The 27,074-nt window shown below is 37.1% G+C and overlaps 2 protein-coding genes across 3 annotated transcripts in view; one reads left to right on the top strand and one right to left on the bottom strand.

Annotated features, from left to right (window-relative positions):
- Window positions 1-2,733: 2,733 nt before the first annotated feature.
- LOC137277652 (uncharacterized) lies at window positions 2,734-19,425 on the bottom strand. 2 transcript variants are annotated; one of them, XM_067809489.1, is made up of 4 exons: window positions 18,154-19,425; window positions 17,494-17,695; window positions 7,533-7,727; window positions 2,734-6,974 (listed from the first exon to the last, which is right to left on the bottom strand). In XM_067809489.1, exons 1-4 carry the CDS (start codon window positions 19,165-19,167, stop codon window positions 6,055-6,057), a joined length of 2,331 nt encoding a protein of 776 aa, XP_067665590.1. In that variant the 5' UTR covers window positions 19,168-19,425; the 3' UTR covers window positions 2,734-6,054. The 2 variants fall into 2 exon arrangements, with proteins under 2 accessions (XP_067665590.1, XP_067665591.1); XM_067809490.1 differs by having other exon boundaries at window positions 2,734-6,959; window positions 18,154-19,409.
- Window positions 19,426-19,803: 378 nt separating this feature from the next.
- The window catches only part of LOC137277653 (prolyl endopeptidase-like), a 30,174-nt gene continuing 22,903 nt past the window's right edge, over window positions 19,804-27,074 (top strand). The window contains exons 1-6 of the mRNA XM_067809491.1: window positions 19,804-19,952; window positions 22,270-22,397; window positions 23,002-23,097; window positions 24,188-24,356; window positions 25,565-25,666; window positions 26,894-27,036. Of these exons, the coding sequence (XP_067665592.1) occupies window positions 19,887-19,952; window positions 22,270-22,397; window positions 23,002-23,097; window positions 24,188-24,356; window positions 25,565-25,666; window positions 26,894-27,036 (704 nt within the window). The 5' untranslated portion in view covers window positions 19,804-19,886. The remainder of the gene's footprint in view (window positions 19,953-22,269; window positions 22,398-23,001; window positions 23,098-24,187; window positions 24,357-25,564; window positions 25,667-26,893; window positions 27,037-27,074) is intronic.

Below are 27,074 nucleotides of genomic sequence, written 5' to 3'. Positions count from 1 at the left end.
CATAGCATCTGCAGCTCGTGTGTTACAGTACAGGAGGTGCAATGGTTATGAGAAAACTTAAGAGATTGTAGGCTTATGAGAGTTTTGTAAAAGGGGCCCCAGGTCATCTTCACATCAATCCTTGACACAGGAAAATCAACAACAAGTATCTGCTCTATTGACTATACAGGTAACAACATCACAGTCTAGGTGAAGCGACAGTCACACTTCAGTGTTAGGAACTTGCATGTGTCAAAAATGTGACAGAGTTTAGTTCAAAGCAACATTCAAGCAATATCATGTCGGGGGAAACCAGAAATGGTACCCATGTGGGGAACTGAGCCTGGGTCTTTGTCATGACAGGTGAATGCTTTAAACACTTGGCTATCCCAACCACTCAAGACCAAAATGTGACTGTGACAGGGTTTCATGTTTTCTAAAAAAAAATCGACCCCGTGAAGGTCCCCGGGTAGAATAGGCCTTCAGCAACCCATGCTTGCCATAAAAAGCGACTGTGCTTGTCGTAAGAGGGAAGTAACGGTATTGGGTGGTCAGGCTCGCTGACTTGGTTGACAAAAGTCATCGGTTCCCAAAATTGCGATCGATGCTCATGTGGTTGATCACTGGATTGTCTGGTCCAGACTCGATTATTTACAGACCGCCGCCAAAGAGCTGGAATATTGCTGAGTGTGGCGTAAAACTAAACTCACTCATTCACTCACTCTAGAAAAAATCCTTGCCAAGCAAAATCAGGCAAAGACATGTATGTGTTTATCAATCATGACGCAATCTTGGTCCAGAAAACCTTTCTCACAATCCAGCATGCCAAGGTTTTAGTCACTACCATGTTTAAGGACAGGGTGTCAGGTGAGATACTAAACAAACTATATCTGGGAAGTAATATCATACATTGTGTCAGTGTTATCAAACATCAGATCGTGAGTTTCTTGAAGACTGCATCACTGTGAGATAATTCAGACACTGCTTTTAATCAATACTGCAATATTGTTAATAAAGTGTGGCAGTATATCATGAACAGACAACCCAACAAACAACAGCTGTGAGGTTGCTGATAATTAGCTAACTTATTAACATTAACAAAACAGCTGTTCACGAACTGTGAAACTGCACCAGAATAATTTGTCATGGAAGATTTGTGTTCTAAAGATCTAAAAGAAGATCAGTTTACATATTGCAAACCTGCACTATCAAAACCTTCAGATTCTTGCCTTCATGTGTATCAAACTGCTGGGAAGTGCAGTTGTACATCTTGTTTTTTCCATTCTAAATGCTGTACAAAGACTATGTAAACTAATAACAATAAAATAATAAAATAATGTAGGTAGAAAGAGACAGGTTTTAACTGTGAGCTAGCATGGCTCTGGCAAATCAAGAACCATCAGAGAGACAGGTTACAACTGTGAGCTGGCATGGTGCTGGCAAACGAAGAACCACAAGAGAGACAGGTTATAACTGTGGACTGGCATGATGCTGGCAAATCAAGAATCATCATCAGACAGGTTATAACTGTGGACTGGCATGGTGTTGGCAAACCAAGAATCATCATCAGAGAGATGGGATATAACAGTGGACTGGCATGGCGCTGGCAAACCAAGATTCATCATCAGAGAGATGGGATATAACAGTGGACTGGCATGATGCTGGCAAACCAAGATTCATCATCATCATCATCGTCGTCGTCGTCGTCGTCGTCGTCGTCGTACAACGTCGTACGACAGATTTCACTCACATTGAATTATCAGTAACTGTTTACTTTTCTGCATTTTTGACACATGGTGGTGCGACGGCTTTTTTTATCGGTACATGTAGCGATCTGGTCGTGTGACCATGTGGTCCATCGTATGGGTTTCAAGGGGCAACTGTGCTAAAAATAATCCGGGAAATACCAATTTTCAGTTTTGACCATGTGCTTCGAACTCTGTAATGGTGAATGTAGAAAAATTCCTTGAACTTGTGAGGGTCAGGACATCATTGTACGATGTTTCCTGCCTCAAATATAGGGATGCCCAGTATGTGAGCATCGCTTGGGATGGGGTCGCCACAGAAATGAAAGTGGCAGAAAACACTGATTCATTTAATTGTTGCCAATACTGTTGCCATGTACCAGACTGTGATATGCCCCCTGCTCTTTTCTTCACATCAAAATTGGGTGAACCCAAAAACGGTGCGTTCTTTTCATAATACTTTCTTTCTTTTTTTGACCATGAGATACAATCCAAGAATTGCAATCAATTTCTGCTCATACCACAGAGAGTGATGTCTTGAGACATGTGCCATAATTGCTATGTCAGATCCAGCGAATCGGATAGCTCAACCGATGTCGTCGCATGGCAAAATGAACAAATCGTGTATCGTCATAGACGTCACATGACATCGTACGAAAAAATCATGTAAAAGGAAACGAAGCTTTAATGGATTCTTGTGCTTCAAATACTCAATAACACCCAGAAATTGGCCAAAACATGATGTACATTATTCTTTATTTCTGGTCTAGTTATTGCCTTTTCTTCACATGGATAATGATCGAAAGGATTGAGAACTGGCCACAAAACTTTGTGAGAAACAAATAAAGAAGTAGTTATTCATAACCGTTGTCTTATTTTCCTGTGGGGTCCATTGATTAGTTCCCAAAGTTTCAGAAAAAGGTCACTGTGCAGTGGAAGAGACCACTAAGATCTGCCTTTAGTGAGAAGAATAAAAGTAAATCCGAAATGAATCTGAAAAGTCCATGGAATTGTTGAATACTATTTATGTGACATCACCAAGCAAATTAATGACATTCAGTCCCCATCTGGACTATCCTTGGGAAGAAAGCTAATTTAATTAACTAGTAATCCCAATGTCACAGCATTTCAGACACTAAATTAACAAAACCGTATTTCAAAACACATGAAATAGGTAAACAGATCAATCTTCAACAAGTTCAACACGTCTCCAACACTAACAAGTGGGGAAGATATGTGCATAGCAAGGAGGCATCTTGTCCAGTATTCAGCAAATGTCAGTAAAACACAGCAAATGAGAATGAAACATTATCCAGATCATGTTTGTATAATGGCTGTGTCAAGATGACCTGTACTTCACCAGTAATACCAAATAATGAGGAAGTGACTTTAAGGCTCAACATTATAATATAGCACTGAATATATGATCAAAATTCAAGATGAAAATACGTTTGAAATTAAGAGAGTAAGAACTGTAAAAAAGAAGTTTGAACTAAAGCATTATTTCAGAGTGTGCCTGCAAACTTTGGTTTCTTGTGTACATCCTTGTACGGGAGCCTGTACAAGTTCAAAAAGCTCTCAGTGACTGACATTTTCCGCTATATTCTGTTTGACTCAGAAGCTGACCAGTGAATTGTAATCAAACTCGAAAACTAATAACCGTGAAATACTCAATGAAATGCTGATCATCATAAAAACATTATACTAAGTCTGTGAGGTTTTTGCAGAATTTGAGTCCAAAAATATAAAAGTTGTTTAACAATCCATCATTAAAACATTGACACACTTCACTATTTTTTACAAGGAAGAAGTGCAGAGAAAGAGACAGCCAGGTGTGTGAGAAAGGATGAATGAATACAATACTTGTGTCAGTACATGTTCATGTTTCTTGAACACCTGACTTCTCTTCTCAGCACTTGTCCCTAGTAACAAACAGTGAAATGTAACAATATTTTTTTTATAATCAGCGTTCATTGAGTATGTTATGTTTATTAGTTTTTGAGTTAGATGGCAATTCATAAGTCAGCTTTTGAGCCAAACATACTATAATTGTGACAACTGTTGCTTATGAAACAAGCCTAGACACTTGGTAGATTACATAAAACATGATTAGGTGCTAAATGAATATTAAAAGAACATTTTCAGATTTGATTTGATTGAAAGACATAACTTACCACTACAGTTCACAAAAGGAACAAATTCAGACTCTACAAAAATGCATCAATAAATGAATTTTAACATGCATAAAACATGTCAACTTGATTCATCAAATATATTCAAAAGGACTTTTACCAAAATTTTCACCCCATGATTTACAAGCACACTTGCATGACAAGCTCAAAACAACTGGACATATGTAAAGCTGGTTATTTCAAGTCCCGTGATTAGACTAAAACACTGCAGACATATGCAAAGACTTTAACATTCCCACATGATATTCTTTGGGGTGAAACAATGCACAGGTGCTTCATGAGTTTTCATGCAACAATATCATACACGATACGTTTTTTTCTGTACCGATATAAGACAATATGCTTGCTAAAGTACTTACTGACACTCCCAAAACCACTTACTGTTAGTACAATATACATAAAATTAACTGTGATCAGCACTTAATATTTACCACTAGCTACAGCCAAGAAACATATGCGCCAGCAACTAGTATTTCCTTTAGAAACTGCTCTGAAATATTTATCATAAAAAAACCCACAAAAGTTGACATGAAAATGTGAATCATGATACGTATAAATCATGACTTGTATCGTGATACGTATAAATCATGACTTGTATCATGATACATATAAATCATGATTTGTATCGTGATACGTATAAATCATGACTTGTATCGTGATACATATAAATCATGACTTGTATCATGATACGTATAAATCATGACTTGTATCATGATACGTATAAATCATGACTTGTATCGTGATACGTATTGCATAGTGACCTTGGTGTATTGTGTCACCCATATATTTCAGTGTCTATGCCTCTACAAAAAAGCTAAAGCTGTCATTCTTAAATTCATTCTCAATAACTATAACAAAAGCTCACAACATGGATCCAAATTTATTGCATGGTTTCTCTAAAGGAAAAACATGACAAGTTTGAATCTCGTTCAGGAAACAGTAAACTTGATGGGAAACTTCAATATGGTCAGGGACTAGATTTTCGAAGCTCGCTTAGCGCTAAGACAGTCATAAGTTAATGTTAATGTATGGCACTTACTGCTATCTCAGTGCCAAGTGAGCTTTGAAAATCTAGGTCAAAGATGATAGTAGTGTAAAATATAACATATTATGGTAACAAACAAAAGTCTTTACTCAAAAACTAAACCCAACTTTTGGAAGCTTTGGATGACCAGTATATGATAAAGGCACATTAAATCAATAAATTTAAATATTTTCGGCATAGACAAACACTTCTATAGGGAGAAAAGGTCAACTAAAAGTCACGTGAACAACCTTACTGTTTGGCAAGCTTAGAATATATAACATTTTACTATAACATGTGAGTCCCTCCAACTAACTGTCACTGACATTACTATGGTTACTACATAAACAAACTTCACTCCGAGACCATAATAACAAAAGAAACAATATCACACAATGGTGCCATAGTTACTGTCACTCAAGCCATGATAAATGTAGAAGAGAATAACTACAGATAAAATGTAGTATATATGTTTATTGTCATAACACTATTGTGTCGTTGGCCAGACCAAAGGTCTCCCTTGATCATGTTGATATGCTGAGAATTCCCTATTCCCCTATCTGCAATTATCATTACTATTTGGTTACACCCTCCTAACCTGGATGCCAAAGTCTAACAGTAAAAAAAAAATCAGAAAAAAAGGTTGTTTTTTTTCAGTTTTATTCCTTTAATGTTCAAATTTAAGCATGAAAGATCCTGAGTAATTCTTATAACCTCATGAAAATTATTACATGTTATATGAAGACTCTCAAAACTGGCAAACAATTGGTCTGGCCTGTTTATGCTAATACAGTAGATGACACCTTACTACATCATCAAGAATAGCAAGGAGTATTTGTGTTAACCTGTATCACTGAAAGTTAGAAACTGCAATACAGGACTAGGATCTGTGTTGCCATGGTTTCCAGCTGGAGGAGTGAACAACAGAAAAGACATTGTAATTCCATTTTAATCTGTCAAGTTAAGTGTAGTTTCTTAGTCTTACAACATGTGCACAGTCTTCATATGATTCATGCAGATTGTTAAAAAGTACAAGACTAAGGACAAATACATGGCTTCAAGCCACAGTGAACCACTTGTACAATTATCCTGGCTTGATCTGACCACAAGACAATCATAAATATGTAACAACATCACATGGGTACGGATGACCCTGTGGGGCACTGTGACATCGGTCACAACACTCCACCTCTTCATGTTTGACACCGTCACACTCACATGAGTCAGCCTGACTTGTCTCCAGCTTATCACCAGCACAGGTATCATCGCGGGATTTACCTCCCCTGCTCTCAGAGCATGGTGTTGTCACCAACGTTGAAAGACATTTAATATCGATACTATGAACATCTTTTTTCCTGCCTTTCTCCCAAGTTCCCGATTTGCTCTTCAAGGACCCTTTCTGATTGCTCTGAAACTTTCCCTGTTGAAGATCATGAGCAGTGTGTTGCAAGGAATTCAGTTTCTTAGAAAAGATATTGGCAAAACATCCATTACTTTCCTTCACATCAAGTTCAACTTCTTCTTCATTGGAATCTTGTTTGTCTTCTTTACGATTTGTTTTTGACACTGGCTTTGAATCGGCCTCTGAGGCCAAGCCCCTGGATTCTGTCTTCGAAAGTTTTTCATCTGATGAAAAACTGAGCTCATTTTCAGACACCTGTTTCAGGTCTGTCTGCACGCTGGAATCACTGTCATCATTTTCTTCATGGGGAGTGTTATCATCCTTTGCCATCTTCGACACAACATGCGCAATTACTCGAGTGTACCCATCTTCATCAGTTACTTCTTTCACATCAGTGAGGGTGATGACAGCGTTCTCATTCCCAGCCTCATCAGACTGGGTCATCTCTGTTCTGTACGTCTGCTCCTCGCTGTCTGAGTTTGAGTTGATTGGTCGGTGCACCAGCACCTCCACCTGGCGTGAGTCTGGCAGCTGTACTCCAAGGACTACCCACTCGGGGTTGTTCTGGGTCCCGTCTTCAGACTCATCGATCATCTCAGCAGGGGTGGCAGGGGGCACTGTAGAAATTTTACCTGAAGATAGTGTGTACTAGTTCAATGAGATGCAAATAAATATACCATGCTTACATGATGAATCAAATACTACTTAGATGTAGCTCATTACTGAACTGACATTTTCACCTCGATCAGAGTGAGTCAGTTTGGTTTTACACAGCTTTTAGCAATATTTCAGTAATATCATGGCAGGAGACACCAGAAATGGACTTCAAACATTGTACCAATGTTCGGAATTGAACCTGGGTCTTCAGTGTGACAAGCGAATGCTTTAAAAACTAGGCTAGTCCACCACCCACACTTCAATCAGAAATTAAGTCAAATGTAAAGCTATAAATGTCCATTTGTCTTTACTAACTCACTTTCTTAAAATGCACAACACTATGATTATACAAACATCAAATCTTCAAATACAGCATTCTATTTGTCACTAGCCTGTATGAAGACCTGAATTTGTGCAAGACTGGTACACATAACAAACTCCATCCCCCCAACCCCCCACATCTTGTCTTAATGTTTGGAGCCCCCAATATTCCAAGGCATATCAATTGAGTGAGGCTATGTGTGTTCCCTCACCATCGGTATCCAGTCTGTAGACCCGCTCCTGCTTGTTGATGCGGGAGAAGTATCGCTGCATCTGTCTCCTCTTCCTCCTCTTGTGGTACCTGTATCCCCCAATAGCAGGCAGCGCCACCACACTCAGCCCCAGCAACGTCACACCTGCAGCCACAGCCAGACCAGCCAACACTACACCACCCAGCAACTTGCCACCTGTAACCATTGAAACATGATATACATACATCATGAAAATACATCACATCCCATTCTTTAATTCAAAATCCATAATAATAACAATGAATCACTCCTACCTTGATCAAGCTATATCAAAGTGTGCTATTTGATTGGTGGGTTGGTTGCACAGCAAGATCTCTTTAACATTCCAGCTATATGGCAGTAGTCTGCTATTAATGGGAGTTTGTACTAGATAATACAATGATCAACTATTTGATAGTAAAACGAACAGGCACTGTCACTCAGGTGACATAGTCCCCTGTCGCAAATTATCAAATCAGACTTAAAAAGAAATGAAAGTGAAGGTTGTAGTTTAATAAATGAAGTTTAATGCCAACAAAAGCAGTCATCCTGCACCTTCCCACCTTGCTTTGTGTCAGATATGAAGAAAATCAAGCAAATGGTTCTTGAGAGATCTCACTAACAAATGTTAGGCTTTTATGCTGAAATCTTCAAAGTGTTGCCATGACATTGAATATTATGTAAAGGTCACAAACATAATCTAGGCCCTGCGCATTCCCTAGATGAAGCTTGGTCTTGAATATAAAGAAAATCAAGTGAATGGTTCTTGAGATATCTTGCTGACAACTTAACATGTAGGTTCACCTGGTGAAATATTCAAAGTGTCACTGTGACCAGAAAAACGATGTGAAGGTCACCAAAATCAACTGGGCCTTGCCCCTTCCCTAGATGAAGCTTGATGCCAAATATTAAGAGAATCCAGTGAACCATTCTTGAGATATCCTGCTGACAAGGGTAAAATGCTAAAGTGTACTTGTGACCTTCAAATGACAATGAAGGTCACCAAACCTGACAGCGACCTTTTTCAGACTAGGATGAACCTAGGTACCAAATATTAAAAGAACCTGTGCCTAGACTATTAATGCTCTCCTAGCACTAAGATAGTCTTAACTGACCTACATTAACACTAACTATCATAGCGCTAAGACAGCTTAAAAAATCTGAGGTCCTGGTCAACAAGTTCGTGAGATATTCCAATTCTTATGTAAGTATGGACAGAGCCTAATAATATGTCTCTTGCTTTGCATTAAACACATGACGGGTGATAGAAATCACTAAAATATCATAATGACAATAGAAACTCTCCCTTAGGCAACTCTCACACCCATCAGTTACATAAGTGTTGTTTATTGCAAATTATGGAATACAATTATGTAACCATGGGTACACACTTGCAAACATCTTCAGATAACATTTTGAAAAAATTAAATAAGAATCAGATGTTTCCTGTGATACAATGATACAAAAAATGGTACCACAATCCATACCAAAACACAAATAAGTTATGACAAATATGCATGCATATTATTGTTTTGTTCAAAACTGGAACATATTTAAATTTAAAGCTCATATTTTCACATACATATGTTAATACTGAATGGTAATAGTGCTTTCTTTAAAATTACATAAAATTAAGCCTCTTCTCCTTCTTTACAAAATCCTTTTATCTGCAGAATACAACTCTCTTTGACCTGCCACTACAACAGGTACTATTACACTTACATGAAACTTTGAAAGAGGAACTATTTTAGTAACATGCGGATATTTTCACTCAAAACTGCTCACTTTGTGCCAAGCATGCCTAGCATATTTATTTTTGTGTCTCTTGTCATCTTGCATGCAAATTATTGATTGTTTTGTTTGTTGTTTCATCTTGCTATCTCCAAAGACATTCCAGACATATGACAACGGCCTGTAAATAACTGAGTCAACCAGACAAACAGGTGCTTGATCTCCGATGTCAAACATTGCTGGGGTACAATGACCAACAATCAACAAGCCTGACAATGCTGACCAAATGGACAAGACCAGTTACCATGCAAGAAGCAGCTGGAGTGTCACTTTCCATGACTAACTTATTCCTAACCATCACCCAAGGAAGCCTTCGATGAACTAACATGCATAATGCAATACCTACCAACTGATGTTCATACACATGCATGGGTTGCATCACTGCGTTGAAAAATATGACTCACTTACATATTCCAACCTCACATTTTTGTCAACTGTTTTAGTGTTTAGTCATTGAAAGTGGTAAATTTTGTTTAGATCAGGATCTGGATATCTGTCCAATTAGAGTACTTACACTTTTACTTCTTGAAGTACACACTTACCTGGTCCTGCTCCTTGTGAACACTGAGGGGTATTTGCCAGCACAATTCTTATTGGGGCTACAAAGCATGATGACTGGTCTATACTTACAAGACGAGGATATCGACAAGGTCACATCTACCTTCAATAATTTACAAGCTTTATTAGCCTAAGGCGCAACAAACAAACCTCAATGGATTAAATATTTGCTTGTGACGTCAGATTTGATTCTCAGCATAGGAAGAGTGTGTGAAAACCATTTCTGCTGTCCCCTGTAATGATACTGAGGACAGTCTACTGGACATTAGACCTTCTTAGCACAATTTATACCTTTTTAGTATAATGAGACCTTTTCAGTAAAATCGCCAAGGTTAACATGGGTAATAAAAGGTAGATAATACAACTTGAACTATTTAGTAATGTATTAGTAATTTATCCTTGGCTCTAGACTTGAATAAATAAGGTCTATGTAAGTATGTTTCTTCCTCATACTTTGATCGTTTGTTGTTAAGCACTGCTCTCAGCAACATTCCAGCCATATGGTGGCGGTCTCGAGTGTAAACACTTAAGTCGGGGCACAACTGGGATACGATGACATCTGTCACAGCCTGCCTTAACACCCAATCCTGTTACTCGCCTTTTACAACAAACATGAGTTGATGAGACCAATTCTAACTTATACACACTGAGACTAAATACTGTTTTTTGAATATGTTAATATCTGCAATGAAGGACAACTACTACATATGAAAATGATGTCACTTTTAAAGGCATATACAGTTATCAGTTGAATAACTTCCTCAATTGTTTATCTGTCAGTATCCTGGTACATTATGACAGTGCATGGTGTTGAGCACTAGTACATTTGCCTGCCACAAGCCTGATTCATGTCAATTCTTACCAAAGCAACAAGTGAATGCATTTAGGGTTGACTCATACCCCTGACCTCCTCAAGTCCAATAATGTCTTGCACATATTTTCCATGAGAATTTCAATTTATTGATTGAAGAAAGTCTTAAACATGAAAATTTGTAAATTGTTGTAACTTTTCATAACATAATATCATAATCTACATTGGTAACTACAAAGGTAAACCCTCCATTAGACTGAGATTTAAGAATGTGATCCATAATAGTTTTTATGTTACTGGCTGAAGAAAAATGTCGACAGATGGATGAACAGACAGAATTACTTGATATAACACTTTAATATAAAAGAAATAATAATATCCTTTTTTCTACAGATCCTAAAGTGAGATCACTGATTTTATGAACCATATCTCTTCTTTGATGCTGTGAAAGATTGTGAGGGCACATTTTTCTGAACCTAACCTCACCCTATTTACTAATGCATGTTTAATCATTTTATCCATGTTGCACAGGAATGGCTCTTCAGGGGCAAGAGCAGAATTCTGAATCAGAAATCTGGTCACATTTTCCATGTTAATGCAACATATAGTTCACACATCTCATATATAAACATAATCTCTGTGCAGTATTATCAAAACTCTTTCATCATGTTCAATGGCCAATGAGAAGCTGGAATTCAAACTCTCCATATTACACAGTATTCATCTGCCTTCGCTAAATACTTCTTTAAACCAGTTATCATGTTAACAAACCTGTTGATGGTTCAGATATCAATTTATTCGTGTCAGCCTATGTTGATTAACCACTTATTCATATCAGTATAACACCACCAACGGTCAAAGTCTGGGTGCACTTGGGTAACAATCAGGATTATATCTAGATGACAAACGTAACAGGATTAATTAATGAATGATGCGGACCACTGTCATCCACCATTACATCCACCTGAGTTGACAAACATGTTCATAAGCAAGCTGAACAAGCCTGACAAGGATGTACTATTCTTGATAGACTTGTAAGACATATCTCCAGGCTTTGTGTTGATAGACTAAACTAAGTAATGTAGCCAAGCCACTGACCATGTGAATAAATATACTGTCTGTGGTTCAATGAGCAGAATTATAAATTAATAATACTCTTATTCAAGCACATGACACAAAAACAAATTCCACTTTGAAATACAGAAAGCAGAGTTTGTCATCTGTTTTCAATAATCCTGATCACTGGGGTTTGAAATTCCTAATATATTTCTCAAGAGGTCAAGCACACACTGCAGCAGACTAACTTTAACATTTTGTATACCTAGTTTTGATAAGCAGCACCAAAACTTGTGTAAAACACTCCTATTTTCAAACGTTCATGAAGATTTGATGCTTAGTTCACAATAACAAATTATATTCATGAACATGATGAAGGGATACAGTACAATTCACCAAATACACAAGGGAATCACAACAGCCTTATTTAGCTTAATGTGTGAATCAGCTTTCACATCAAGCATTGTTTCTCTTACTTCCACCATATATTCTGTTTAATATGATCCACTTCTCATGAAGCAGAATCAGCCAGTACAGTAAATTAATTTTAATTCTATTTTAATAACAAATTGAATGGTAACAATTTTCTCAAATCAAAAAGAAGATTTTAACCAGATGGAGCATTCAAAAGAGCAGGAAACATCTAAACAGGTTCTGACTGAAAAAGTCTGAAATAAATACGAAGCTGTTTTAAAGTTTATGAAATAAGTTGAAAACCTAAAGAAATATTCTCTTTGTAGTCTCCATGGTATTCATGCTAATACATTCGTTCCTGGATGACCTTCAGTTTTCTTGCTTGTTCTTTCAGGGCTTCCTTGTGTATTTCAGATAAAGCACATGTCATATTTCAAGTAATATAGTTCTAAATTGAGCTAAAGTGCTTCCTTGTCATGTCTATCTGTTTTTCCTGGTCTTGAGCAATGTTCTCTGAGTGGCTGAGATCATCCTTGACTGCCACCACCTTCTAATTATTTTGTTAGTTCATTGTGAGATAATGATGAACAGAATATTTTCTTCATAAGAGTCATATATGTATCGTACTCATTATGGCTTGTCAATGTGTCCCAGATGTGTGTACATAAACAACGATTAGTGTCCACTATTTAATCTACTGACATTCCAAATATCCTTCCAAAGATTCTTCTTGTTTATAAAACAATTTCTATATAGTAAATTCACACTTGATTAATATAAAAAAATAATCAAGATGACATCAATACCAACACAAAGGCAAAATATGCTTATGAATATGTCTACTAGTTATGATCATATGTGCAAAGTTTGGAGAAGAAACAATGTGTGGTTTTAGAGTTTTGCTCTGGAAAAGAACACTACCACAAGTTTGAGTCAGAGACATATTGTTGCCATGGATATATCAAAAAACAATTTATTCACAATTCCAAAACTATCAAAAGGCAACCATACACTACCAGACCTATATTTGCCAAATTTGGTGATAGATTAGAGAAGGCTTTTAAAGTTCTGCTGTGGAATTCGAGTCAAAGTCAAACTTGTTGCCATGGAAATGCCAACACCTACATGGATACCACTCATGTAATGCGTTGCAGGGTATAAAAATATGTTACCAGAGGGTATCAACATAATCAGCAATTAAAACACCATACCAAAATGAAATTTAAAAGGGAAAATAACTCTTAATATCTCTGGCCCAGGTTTACCTCAGGATAAATTGTTGTGTGGAATAAAAATCATGAAGCATGATTAGGAGCAAGATAAGGGGAAATACGTGTGTAAGATAAATATGTGCTCTTACTGACACATCCTGTCGCATGCAGCATTTGCACAACAAAGGTATCTAACCTCTTTAAAGTGAAATATGACAATTTATTCCATTCCTATGGAAATGTTTCTGTATGGATATACAGTATGACTCTAGATACCAAATAACTGGGAACCCAGCCCTCTTGGCATATCTCATTCAAAAAGCCCAATCCATTATGCTATAAAAGTGACTGTCTACAACAGGTATTCTGTTGTTGTTTCCGGACGGTGAATTTTACAAACGATCCTGCTAAATCAACACAAAATTGACTCATGTTAACTGCACAAAGCTTTGCAAGAAACAGTATATATAATGAATCGCTATAATGAATTTGATGTCTTAAACATTATCACTTCATGAATTCAATTTATTAATCTTTAGTAGTAAGATACTTTATAAAGAACAACTTCTTTAATATATGCAACATTGTGGTATAGTTTTTTATATAATAAAGAAGTTGTTTTCCACAATGTATTTTACTTTCTTATTACTCACCAACTTCTAAAATGCCAATCAAACAGGCCATTATTCATTAATCAAATATTTTTTAATACTATCAGAGAATGTGTTTACTTTCACTTGATTTATTTATCTCAGCCAGATATGCAAAATGGAACATTGCCAAAGTATTACTTTGCCAAAGCCTGCTTATGGCACTTAAGTTGCATTGTTTGGGATATACTGCCTTTTTCATTTGCTTCACACAAAATGTCAGTTGTCATTGAAATGTTTCAATTTCATATATAACATAGCATGTTTGCAATTTTAATTGCTTGAAATTCATGAATTAATATTCATATGTGTTACTACTTCTTTGGCAAACATATTGTAGTTGTCTCTTAGGTTATTCCATGCAACCTTTGTAAGAATGCAGGACATGGTTAAGAAACAGGCCAACAGTAAATACCCTATGGCATGTTAAATTGGTTGAAGAAAAGCTCTTTATCATCAGGATTCCAATGGGCTTGTGGGCACTATTTTCCCTCAGTGTAAGATGTAATTTCACTGATCATTAATCAATGATAAATGGTAAACTGACTAAAAGTAGTCATTATTTCACCATTAGCACCATTTTGGCCAATAACAATTACAAGACATCAACATGAAAATCAGTATGTATTTTTGTTGTGCATCATGTTCTCGTCATTCACCATGTAAATGGGAGCCCAAATTATTTAAATGATTGTACGGCTAAATTTGTCATTGGTGATACCATTTGTTCTTCTTTAATTTAGCATCCTGATTATTCCAAATGACAGAAAAGACAGTTTATTTCTACATTAATGATAATCTAACATCACAAATCTGATGTGCCAGTTAATGTCTTGATGGAAGTTCATAGATAACTGATTGGTTTCTGACAAAGGAATAGCAGAACATCATTAATAATCAGAACACTTGTCAGATGTTTGTGAAGCAGACAACATTTATAAAAAGTTAAGGTTTTGCTTTATTTTATACTTATGTATACATAGTACATGTAATTCAAATGAACATGATGAACTCTAAGAATAAATGCTCAATATGTTTGCCTCTCATTAATCAGTCATTAAACAAGTCATTCATCAACAATGATCATGACAGTTAATCCTTCGTATTTCCAAAACTACCAATGGAGATTTCAAAATGTCCTATATCACATTTTGCAGCGGTTTAATCCATGAGTTCAATCAGAAAAACTCAAGAACTCAATACTTTCTTCAACACGCAAGCATGTTATAACACATTAACAAAGCTCAACATGTCTACATTGCTGATACAATTCATCTTCATGGTATTTGCAAGAACACATCAGATATGTCATCAAAGATCAGTGAGTTGGGATGAGTGGCTGTTTCAACAGTATTCCAGTAGCATCATAATGATTCAGCTTAATGTGGGAACAACTCTGAAAGTGATGTAGGTCACAGACACTGACCATTTCCGTGACACCCTTAAGCATTGATAAATCTACAAACACCACTAGGGTGAAACAGAAGTTGAATAAAATAGCAGATATGCCTACCCCAAACTGGTGCAATTAGGTATGTGAACTCCCTAAGATACATAAATATTAGGAATTTTAGGGATCCCTATAAATTGTTACACTCGAGGAATGCAACTTTTCAATAAGATTTAAATGATAAACAGATGTCTATACTGATGCAGTATTTTCCTGCTTTACCACGTGAAAATTAAGCTATATAAGCTATATAAACACTGTCAGTTGCCATCTGCACTGAAATTCACTAGTCTATGTGATTTACCAGAGCTCAGCTGCGGCTTTGTTTATGAGCTATTTCAATTTCATGAAGGGGTGTGATTGCAGTTCAACTTTTTTATGGGAGCCACGGATTAGCCGTCCGTTTAATTAACCGAATCATTAGTATCGTGAAGAGAGTTATTGTGCGGGATGACTGTAGTCCAGTAAACATTAACATCAAATGCCATGTTGATTTATTCTTTCATAAGTTCATTATTATCATTACGTCATAAAAATCAGGGCAAGTGGGTAATTAGTCAGGACAAGTTACTTTCTATAAGTCACATGCCCTGAGGCAAGTGGCTTCTAAAAAAGATTTTGAACCCCTTTTAGATGCATATTACTTTCTAAGACGGGAATAGTGTTAACAGGACGTCTCGCGTACACGTTACGTCTTGAACTAGTTAACATCATCATCATTTGATTCCTATTTCAGAGATGCTAACCCTCTCGAATTTATCAGAATCATCCCGAAAAATGCATGTCAGTATCCTGCCATTCAGACAAAGCCAATTTATTCCAATTTTTTTCAAAATATAACAAAGATACAGATAGTCTTACTTATTGTAAGGCTATGATCATCGTTAACAGTAAGTGTCCAGGTTGAACATTACAGTATTGGGAGCTAATGACCTACATCATGTATATTTCGGAATAAATCTGTCTGGGAAATGGTCATGGCTGGCATGTGTATACAAAATGTATGTTTGATGCTGATCATGTGAAAAACCTCTGGATTGCCATGCCCAGACTTGATTGTTTACCATTTTACAGTTCTCTATGAAATAGCTGGAATATTGCTGTCCACTCAGTAATACAACATTCATTCAATGGCACATCACATAGGTTCCTGAGATTGAGACTAATGAGAGATAGTTGAAAACAAATTTTCATGATCAGTTTAAATGCCACCATCATTTTCACAACAGTTAATCTTCATATTCATGCATCATCTTGAATTCATGTAAAACACTTTAAACCATAGCTATTTTAAAATCACTGTTACATTAACTCATATCTTACTATTTTACTCTTTTAGTGATCTAACCCATTTTGGGTTTGTTTCTCATCTTAGTACTTGGCGAAATGTGATATGTTTCACAATGTAAACAAAATTTTCCTCAGGAAAAATCTCATCTGTATACAGTGTTCACGATGGTGTTTTAAAGTAACAGGACATTGGGTCATGTAAGTTTCAGATTCAGTCTGACCCATTGAAAATTTGCAGGACCCACAGAATTAAGTTAAACAAATATTTCAGATTTAACATTACTTATAACTGGCATTGAAATTATTAACATTATATGATAACAAACATAAGATTTCTAAACAGCAAACAAGTGTCAGATGCCGCAAATAACAACTTCACACAAAGTCATTGTGAAATATTCAGTCAGACACTGGGGCTGGCGGGTTGGTGATTTCTATCTGACCACGGGCGAATCTGCCAGATTTGTCAGAGGGTCAGACGCTGTTCGTGAACACTGTGTATATATATGGCTAATCAAACAGAAAGATTTCCGCCTGTAACCTTGTTCGATTCTATCTATAAATAAGAACAAATGTTTATTCATCAAAACCCCGTAACACCAACTATTACCCTAACACTAAAGCCTCGAAATAATCATAATAAATATATATCTTAAGCATGGGTTACAGGAAGAACCCCTACCAATTTAGCTACTCTTGCAAGGTTACTCACTAAGAACAGCTCCTCTAATGAATCGCCTTGCTCCTGGTCTTTCTGGCATGAAGTTGTACTTGCAACCAAATGGACTGAAGCGGCTGAAGTGGTCTCCCAAAAGCTTTGTACCCCAGTATCGGTCACCACATCGGTAACAGAAATTGGTACGGCACTGTGAGCATGTCATATGGTCACATCCAGTTGTTCGCTCAATGAAAATCTACAATTTGAAAAGTAATCAACATGAGTTTTCGCAACTGCATTAGCATCATGCTAATTGTAAAACAGACATATCGATAACTTTGGTAGTGACTCAAAAATGAAACAATGCTTTTGATCTACAACAACTCAAAGTGCTGAAAAATACACTTGTTTTCCTGCCACTATTCTGTGCTGTACATGTCATAAAGTTGATAATGTAGGTGATGTAGGGTTGTGAAAACATTTTGTCCACGTTGTCTATGGGTGCTTTCCTACATATTCTGTATGTACATATTGCATATTGGAACAAAAAAAACCAGCTTATTTTCACATATTTAATCAATACTTTGTTAAGCAATAACTATCATACTACTGTAATCAGAAATGAAAGATTATGTTCTACTCTTGCCCTTGGCATATCATAACGACTTTACCATTTGCTTTTAACCAACTTTGTAATCAACAAACATTATGTACCTTGCACTTGGGGCATTTTTGAGCATTTTGTTGGCCATAGTGATATTCATTGGCCCATGTTTTGACAAGGCGATCTCCCTTTCTGAATTGTTTGCATGTCACACCTTCATGCCAAGGAGCCTGACATGGAAAACACCACTCAAGTTCACATTTTGAACACTGTACTTGAATGCCATCCTTGACATGTTTCTTTTCTTCTCTGGATATAACAGCTCGGTCTTTTTTCTTGAGCTTCAAGGCATGCGTGTTTAGTCTTTGGTTCAGACCACTCAGTCGCATGACATGACTACATCGAGGACAGGTCTTAACATCAGGATCCTTGTTTGCATCCACAAGAAACTTGTAATATTTGTCTTTCAGCTCAGCAGGCAGACGGGCAAGTATTTCGTCTCTGTGTACATAAGAGCTGCACTCAGTCTTCAAACATTCAATTTTGACGATTCCCTGGTTCACCTGAGTGATTAGATACATTTCAATGCACTCATCACACACTGGAAAGTTACAGCATATGCGTTTTCTCAGTTTCTTGTTTTCAAAACATATCCAACATTCAAGTTCTTCTAATGGACTGTGGGGGTAGGGTGGAGGGGGGTTCACTGGCCGAATTGTCCTACCATGATCCAAAACAGGGTCAAATGGATGGAGATAGAAGTCAAGGTCATACTCTGAATTGTCTGAAGAAAACATGTCATCTTCATCGTCATCATCTTCATCGTCATCTGAGAAATCGTCATGGAATAAATCAGATAATACCTCTGCGGAAATTTCTGATGGCGTTCCTTCTATGTCATCCTCTTTCGGGGTACCCCATCCAACACTCGCCATAGCTTCTTCCGACAGCCCCGCATCCACTTCGAAATCTTTAGATTTGGGATCTTGATCTTCCTCACCATTCGCCATTCTCAAATCATCAATCTGTGACTGAACCGATTTAATCCATGCCCTGCTTGTCTTATTCTTCCGAATCTTTTCTAATGTAACCCGTAACGTTGTTCTGTCTGACCTGGCCGCCATGTTTCATCAAAAGCAAAACAAAATATGTTCACTTCCTCCCTTTACAAAACTTTCCCGAAATAAAGTCCCGTACACATCTCCTTAATGAGTGTCATCTTCATTCTGTCAGTAAGCTACCGATATGTCACCGACAGCGACGTTGAGTGAAGGTCCATTTTCATATAACGCCAATAATAACAATTTCGCTCGTATTTATAACAGCCTTATTTACGTTGTGATCCAAACAACGTCACCACAAGGAGAAAAATCTATAATTATCTCGACCAATGATGAATGATCTTCTGTCGGCATAGGTAACCACCTCATACAACGACATTTGTTATTGGCTAATGCTTTTGGGTTGAAAGGTCAAGAACCAAATTGGTACAAAGCTCCTATCCGCGCGTGCATTTTTCTCCCCTAGTTCAAGAAAATAGACTGCACAGTTAGGAGCTTTCACGAGCAAGTTGCATTCAAACGCAACTAATATTACTAGCAACGACGGAAACGTGAAGTATGTAATTAAGAATTGAAGAATGTGCATACAATAAAATAAAAAACATATTTCCTTATTGTAAATATAAATTAGTATTGATCAAAATAAATGTTATATATCTATTCATATCTTTTTTAGGTTTTGGAAAATGAAACCAATATGGGTTGCAACGAACATACAATAACCGGCACGTCGTATTTCCGCTAACTTTTCTACACTTGGGGTCTGTTTCATTCACTTAAACATGGGAAAATATACCTATCCGAATGCGAGACGTGACGAAGTTGTTGAAGATTATCATGGCACTAAGGTATTCCGATGTTGTGTTAATGACACACTGTGGATTGCATAAAACAATTATGATACACTTACTCGTTTGGGACCAGTTATCGCCGGTTTTTCTTTTGACGATTTGCTTCATTGCTTCTTAATGAAATAAAATTTATCTTCGTGCTAGATAAGCTATTCACCGACATTTCCTGCTTGTTTACAGCTGCCGATCGTGTTTCTCCGTAGTAGTGTATTTTGTGCTTTCCCAACGACTAACAAGACCAGTTATCGCCATTTCTGATTTTGGCCTACCTTTAGAATACATCACCACAAACTTTAAAGACACGTCATAATACTATTTTACATAATTGCAGGTGATTTTGTTCAAAAGCATGTTCTTGAAACATAGCCCTATGACGCTGGCATAGCAACAAGGTCATCAAGCTCAGTGAGTGCGTATAAGCTGCGCTCACTGATGTTTCATCTCTACCGGCCATGGCATTAGAGAAACCCAACGATGTTGAGAGTTTCCAGTGGTAGTTCCCGGCAGATGCGCAATTTTTCTCAAGCACCAGTTTTAAATATTTTTTTCTTTTTTGACTAATATACTCATATTTCTTTATATCAAGAGGTGCTGAGGTATTATATTTTGTGTATTTATATATTTTCTATTTTTAAATTTAGTGAGAATGACTTACATTGGTCACATTGCGCCATGTTTTATTATTCACAGTTTTGGTCAATGTGAAATAATCTAAATATATTCTACATTTCGGTTTCAAACTGAACTATTTGGATCAAATGAATTTTAACTGTAAACTAATATACATATATATCTTTGGCATTCAGTAATTTGCCCCATTACAAGAAAATATTTGTTTCTGGAGGCAGTAAGAATTCATTACACTTGATACGTCAGCCATTTTCGTGCCAGTTCGGTGAGCGTATTCTATTCCTCTTCCATTTCTAATACTTTGTTCACAAAGAAAAATGTGAGACCAAAAACGTCAAAAGTTAAATGAATGATGAAATGGTTTAATGTTGAAATTTTGGGCAGATGGAAATCAACCTCCAGCAACTTTCACCTCTAGATCTACATATTTTCAATAATGATTCGAAGTCTAACTCACCAAACATGCCCATGTCTCACTCATTCCTTAGCGCAATCCTCATTATCCTTACTGTGTTCCCTACAACACTTTCCTGTCACGAAAGCACAGAATGATTTTTATACAAGCACGCCATTCATGCATGAACGTCAGCGTCTGATGCCTGACATCAACAACCGTTTTCAGTTCGAACCATATCGGCTCATTCAACACAGCATGTTATCTTGTAGATTACGGAATAGAACGATCATGCCAAATGATATCAGGACTATTCGGCAACCGTCAGTAGATTGAAAGCATGAGGCACCAAGTCTACCCGTAACCTTCGTAATTGTCCGCAACCAATTCGACTCTTTCCGTTCATTTCCGTGACGTCACAGGAATGACTAGCTAAATTTGCACATTGTGCAACAATGTGGACGTAGCTCAGTCAGTTAGCTGTCGGGCTAACAATCCGAAGGTCGCAGGTTCGTGTCCGACGGGTTCTCACAAACTGGTTACCTGTCTCACTGACATGTGACGTACGGCTTGGAACGTCCTCACGAGAGATTGTGGTGCTGAATTTTAAAGGTGCTCCCTGATTTTTTCATGTTATTCACCAAATGTTACATAATTTCTCTCTAGTATTCATATATAAGAACAAACCCTGTGAGGTTATGTAAATATTCCTGCATTGGGTGTGCTATGCACCCCTCCAGGGTGGCGCCGCCAGTCAGTGAAATATTTTTATGGTTTCTTTTTCCACATCATATTTTTGTGTTTTAAACATAGGTTAAAAAGATGAGTACACTTCGCTTGGTCATAAATTGCTCAGGCCTGAGTGATGTCTGAAACATAGATAAGGTTGGTAGTATGCCATTCCACATGATGACTGCCCTGGTGAGGATATTTTGGAGATGTCACGGTTGAAGATATCAAGGCATATATTCCAGCAAAAACATATGCTGTTACATGCATTCCTTAATTGCAGTAAAATAATGAATGAAAACTCTGATATATGTTTGGATGAAATAAACAACTAAGAATGTCGAACTTTATTAATATTAACCATGCATAATAGGATATCAATTGTAAGAATGGTATGACTATGAAACACATTATTAATTTACTTAGTACACCAGTCCTCCCTTACCATGCGCACTTTGACACATGCTATGTTTACTAATTGGCTGATTTAGTAAAACATCTTATTAATGACACAATTAGCATGATTAATTTGTCTTGATTTTCTATTTTGTATTGGTTCAGGTGTCTGAATACTATCGGTGGCTGGAAGATCCAGACAGTGAGGAGAGCAAGGCATTTGTCGAGGCTCAGAATGAACTGTCCAGACCATTTCTTGATGCATGTCCCATCAGAGAGAAGCTGAATTCAAGGTGCGATTTGGCAACTACACTCATTGGTTAAAAACACGTGAAAACGTGGGTTAGAATTGGTCTACAGTAAGAGGTAACTAACGGGTTTGGAGGAACTCTGACTTGGGTGATTCCTCTCAATGTATGTTGGTTACATAGACAGATGTTAATCACTGGATTGTCTGGTCCAGATCCAGTTATTTACGAACTTACATCATATACTAGTACCTGGATTATTGCAGTGTGCAGAGTCAGCCCCTTAATCGTTAGCACACAAAGTCGGACACTTACCCTGGTCAGCCATCACGACTTCCACCAACACTTTGTGTGCTGGCATTTAGGTGCCTGACTATTAGTTACCTCTGTTATATGAATCTGGTCCAAAAATTGCCTATTTCCATCATGGATAGTTTGCCAATAATTGTCACTACTTTTCCAGGGAGAATTCCAGCTTGAAAATTTTGCTATTATTTGATGTTTGGTGAAGAATGAGTATACCATCTGAATATTTTGAAAATATTTCAAATGACTAATGTTCCATAATTAACATGTTGCCAGTATTTACTGCTATTCATATGATGAGTCTTTACCATTTAGACATGTAACTGTTGTTTTGTAACCTCAGAATCACTGAAGTTTGGGATTACCCAAAGTACAGCTGTCCAGGTCGTCATGGCGATTACTTCTATTACTACCACAACACAGGTCTACAAAATCAAAGGTTTGTTCAGTCGAGTTTCATAATACCATATTAACACAATGCTGCAGCATATATATACATTTCTCTGATATTATCCTTTTCGACCAGCTGGAAAGTAGTATTAAAATACCCTGCTGAACTAGCTTGTATGTGGACAAGTAGTATCACCAGCCCCACAGATTGTACCACAAGAGGTACAGTATCAACAGTTTCAGATCTTAAAATCAGAAACTTTAATTTAAATAAACTGTCCTTACAACTAGCAACTAGAAAGGTTATTTGTTCCCTATACATGCTTTTCACTTGTTTTATATAATCTCTAAACTTCACAACATCGATATGGAATATGTGTAGTGTTTGTTGAACATGTACCTTGTCTGCTTATTCGATGTTGAATAAGATATTTCATTCCGCCATGTACCTGTCAAAGGCTAATCCATGGGGATTTCAAGTTAGAATTGATCTCCAGCAACCTGAACTATTCATAAGGGATGAATGAAAAGATCATGTGATCAGGTTCAGCGATGTGGTTGATTTCTTGTTACATGGTGCAGACCTTTTGCCATAATGTCAATCACACCTTGTCTGGCCTGGTCATAGGGCTGACATGTTGTTGAGGTGTTCTGGTATATCACAACATACTTTTCAAACAATGTGTATTGCAAAAACATTTCTGAGAACCTGTACATTTTGTAAAGAAATGTGTTAAGGTGGTTTTTTTTGCTATCTTTATGGTTTAAATTAAAATTCACTTTACCTTTTCCTTCATTGTTCAATGACACAAAACAGCATAAATTATTGTATGAAAGAGAAAATAGAATCCATGGCTTCAGCCTAAGTATGAGATTGCTGTTGTGAAAACCATGACATATATGTTTAGGAACCTATAATGTAGAAAATAGGGTAGATGTACACAGTGTCAATCTCTGTAAAACACTTAATTTCCCATTATATCACATTTGTATCTCGATATGTGAGCCTCAATCATATATTGCAATGCCATTTATTTGCCAATACATGCCCCTATTGTTTAGTGTGGCATACAAAGATCAAAGTTAATAAAGGTTAGGTACTATGGAAGAGGCTCTAGTGCAGTTTCTTTGTATTCCAGCGTTCTGTATGTGCAGAAGGGGCTTGATGCTGAACCCTCTGTGTTTCTGGACCCCAATTCCCTGTCAGACGATGGAACAGTGTCTCTGCGGGGCACTGCTTTCTCTGAGAATGACGAGTTCTTTGCCTATGGCCTCAGTAAGAGTGGATCTGACTGGGTCACTATCAAGGTCTGTCTTCTGTCACACTGTAGCACTGCCATCAGGATTACTATAACTAGATGTAACAATATACCATATAAACAAACTCTTTATAGTAGGCACATACAGTGGAATCTGTCTATTAATTTGTCCAGATTGAAAAGCATTCCGAAGCAGACAACTTTTGTCTGTTAACATGTTCCCTGCATAGGTGCTCGATTCTGATGTGTATTTGGAAGTATGATCTAAATATTTAAGATATTGAAAGGTGTGACACTAAAAATGGTGGCCCTGCTCGCCTCGGCTCGTTTTCGGTCTGACAAATGCTCTTGTCTCAACGGAGTATAAATTGTGTAGTTTTTTCAACCATCAAAGAGACAAGAGCGTTTGTCAGACTGAAAACGAGCCGAGGCGAGCAAGGCCGCCATTTTTAGTGTCACACCTTTCTATGTCTTATCTATTTAGGTCATACTTCCAAATATACATCAGAGTTGAGCGCCTATAGTTCACTGCCACTATGAGTCCCCTCCCTTGGTTAAGGATAACCAGCAACTTGAATCATTCTCTTTTTTTGCTTTTTTTTTTCATTGATGATGAAAGTCTTTTAACATGTATTTCGTCTGTCTCTGTAAATATTTTTGTAATACAATGTTTTCAGTCTTTACCATTGTGAACAGAAGTAGCAGAAATGTATGTTCAATGGATTGTTATTTCAGTCAGCTATATCCGAATATTAAAACATTGTTCTCAAAGCAAGTTGATTATTGGGACCGTTTTTTAGTCTGCTGAGACCAGAGGACAAAGCGTTGTTCACATAGCAAGTTGACTGTCGGAACAGTTATTTTTGTTTGCAATTCATAACTGAGAGAGTCTGGATTATAAAGCATGCTTTAAAGTTTAGATAGATTAAGAACAATTTTGTGTGTAGTCAGGATTATTGAGAAAAACAGATTCTACTGTACGTAATTATCTAGACTGCTCAGAGGCTAATATTGAGCCCTAAGTCTGCAACAAATGTCAACAAATATATCAAATTAGAATTTAGACGTCCCAATTAATGTTGTTTTGAATATACTGCAACCCTGAAATTATATGTCTTTGTCATTATTTCTGGCAAGGACAGTTGGTTTGTAATCCTAGATAGTTACTTGTTACAAATCTCTGTCTCTCAGAATCTGAGAAAGTGTTATGGTTATGATAGTATCAACATTGAAAACTTTGTTTCAATTTATGTTCAGTTAAAGAAAGCACCATCAGGCGAAGACCTCCCTGACACATTAGAAAGAGTCAAGTTCACAAGTATGGCCTGGACTCATGACCATCAAGGACTGTTTTATAATGTAAGTTGGTTGCATAAATGTGGTGGTTTATCATGTTTATTGACTAAAAAATACCAGTGCAAATTTACCTTATATCATGTCATATGGTAGGGTAGCAATGGAATGCCATGCCACGGTTCAGTATGTACTGCGGTACATATCTCTCTGTTTGGTAGAATTTGATTCGGTTCAGTAACTATAAAATTTGATAGGATAAACATTTTTATGGAAACTCACGGTCAGTTTAAAGTTCTGAGAGGAAATTTTCTTGGAATTGGGACCCAGATAAACGTGTCTTTACATGATCTTGTTCATCCAGTCAAATTTACATGAGTTGTTGACAAGAACAGCACAGAAGTGTCAGAAACGCTACATGAGGATGTCATCTAGAATTAAATTACATGGAATATTTGTGCAGACATTCCAAAAGTAATGTGCATAAGGTGAGTAAGTTGATATTTTTGATACATCAACCAAAAATACCATATTTTCATAGTGAATTTCACTGTACCAAAAACCGAATTTCGTGGTACACTGTGTTAGTCCTAGCATATGGGGGTGTTGGGTAGCCTGGTGGTTAAAGTCTTCGCTTGTCAAGCTCAAGACCACCATGGGTATAGTATGTGAAGCCAATTTCCCACCATGATATTGCTAGAATATTGATAAAAGTGTCATAAACCTAAACTCACTCATTTTATCATTCATCTTATATGGAGCATTTGTTGCACAAAACTGGCAGTTCATACAATTATATTTATTACACTTTAAAAGAATAATCAAAAGAATATTCAGAAAACATATCTGATATAGATTAATGGTACAACTCTGAGATGTTCAGTAATAATTGTGTAGGGTAGTTTCATTGTTTGCCTTAGTTCAACTTGCCATTAGTTAATTTGTAGTGTGTGTATCAATAGTTCAATTGACTTGTGAAGATCCATGGTATGAAAGGTCTCCATCAACCCATGCAGGCCACAAAAAGCGACTGAGTTGGTCTTCAGAAGCAACTAATGGGACCAGGTGGTCAGGCTTGCTGACTTGGTTGACACATGTCATCGGTTCCCAATAGTGCAGATTGATGCTTATACTGTTTATCATTGGATTGTCTGGTCCAGACTCGATTATTTACAGACAGCTGCCGTATAGCTGGAATATTAGTGAGCGTGACATAAAACTGAACATGCTCACTTACTCACTCAGTAGGTTGATCAGTCTCTTCATCCTTCATAATTAGTTTCTGCACCACAGAGATACCTGGAGCAAGAAGGCAAGTCAGACGGGACAGAAACCACGTTGAATGTTGATCAGAAGCTCTTCTATCATCGGATCGGCACAGACCAGTCAGAGGATGTCCTTGTTGCAGAGTTTCCAGATCACCCTCGCTGGATGATGTGAGTCTGGGAGAGTCATCATTAGAGAAAACTTAGAG

Source organism: Haliotis asinina, chromosome 3 (assembly GCF_037392515.1).
Source record: "Haliotis asinina isolate JCU_RB_2024 chromosome 3, JCU_Hal_asi_v2, whole genome shotgun sequence".
NCBI classification, from domain to species: domain Eukaryota; kingdom Metazoa; phylum Mollusca; class Gastropoda; order Lepetellida; family Haliotidae; genus Haliotis; species Haliotis asinina.
Note: the sequence above shows the minus strand (reverse complement) of the source record. Positions and strands in the feature narration are given on the sequence as shown.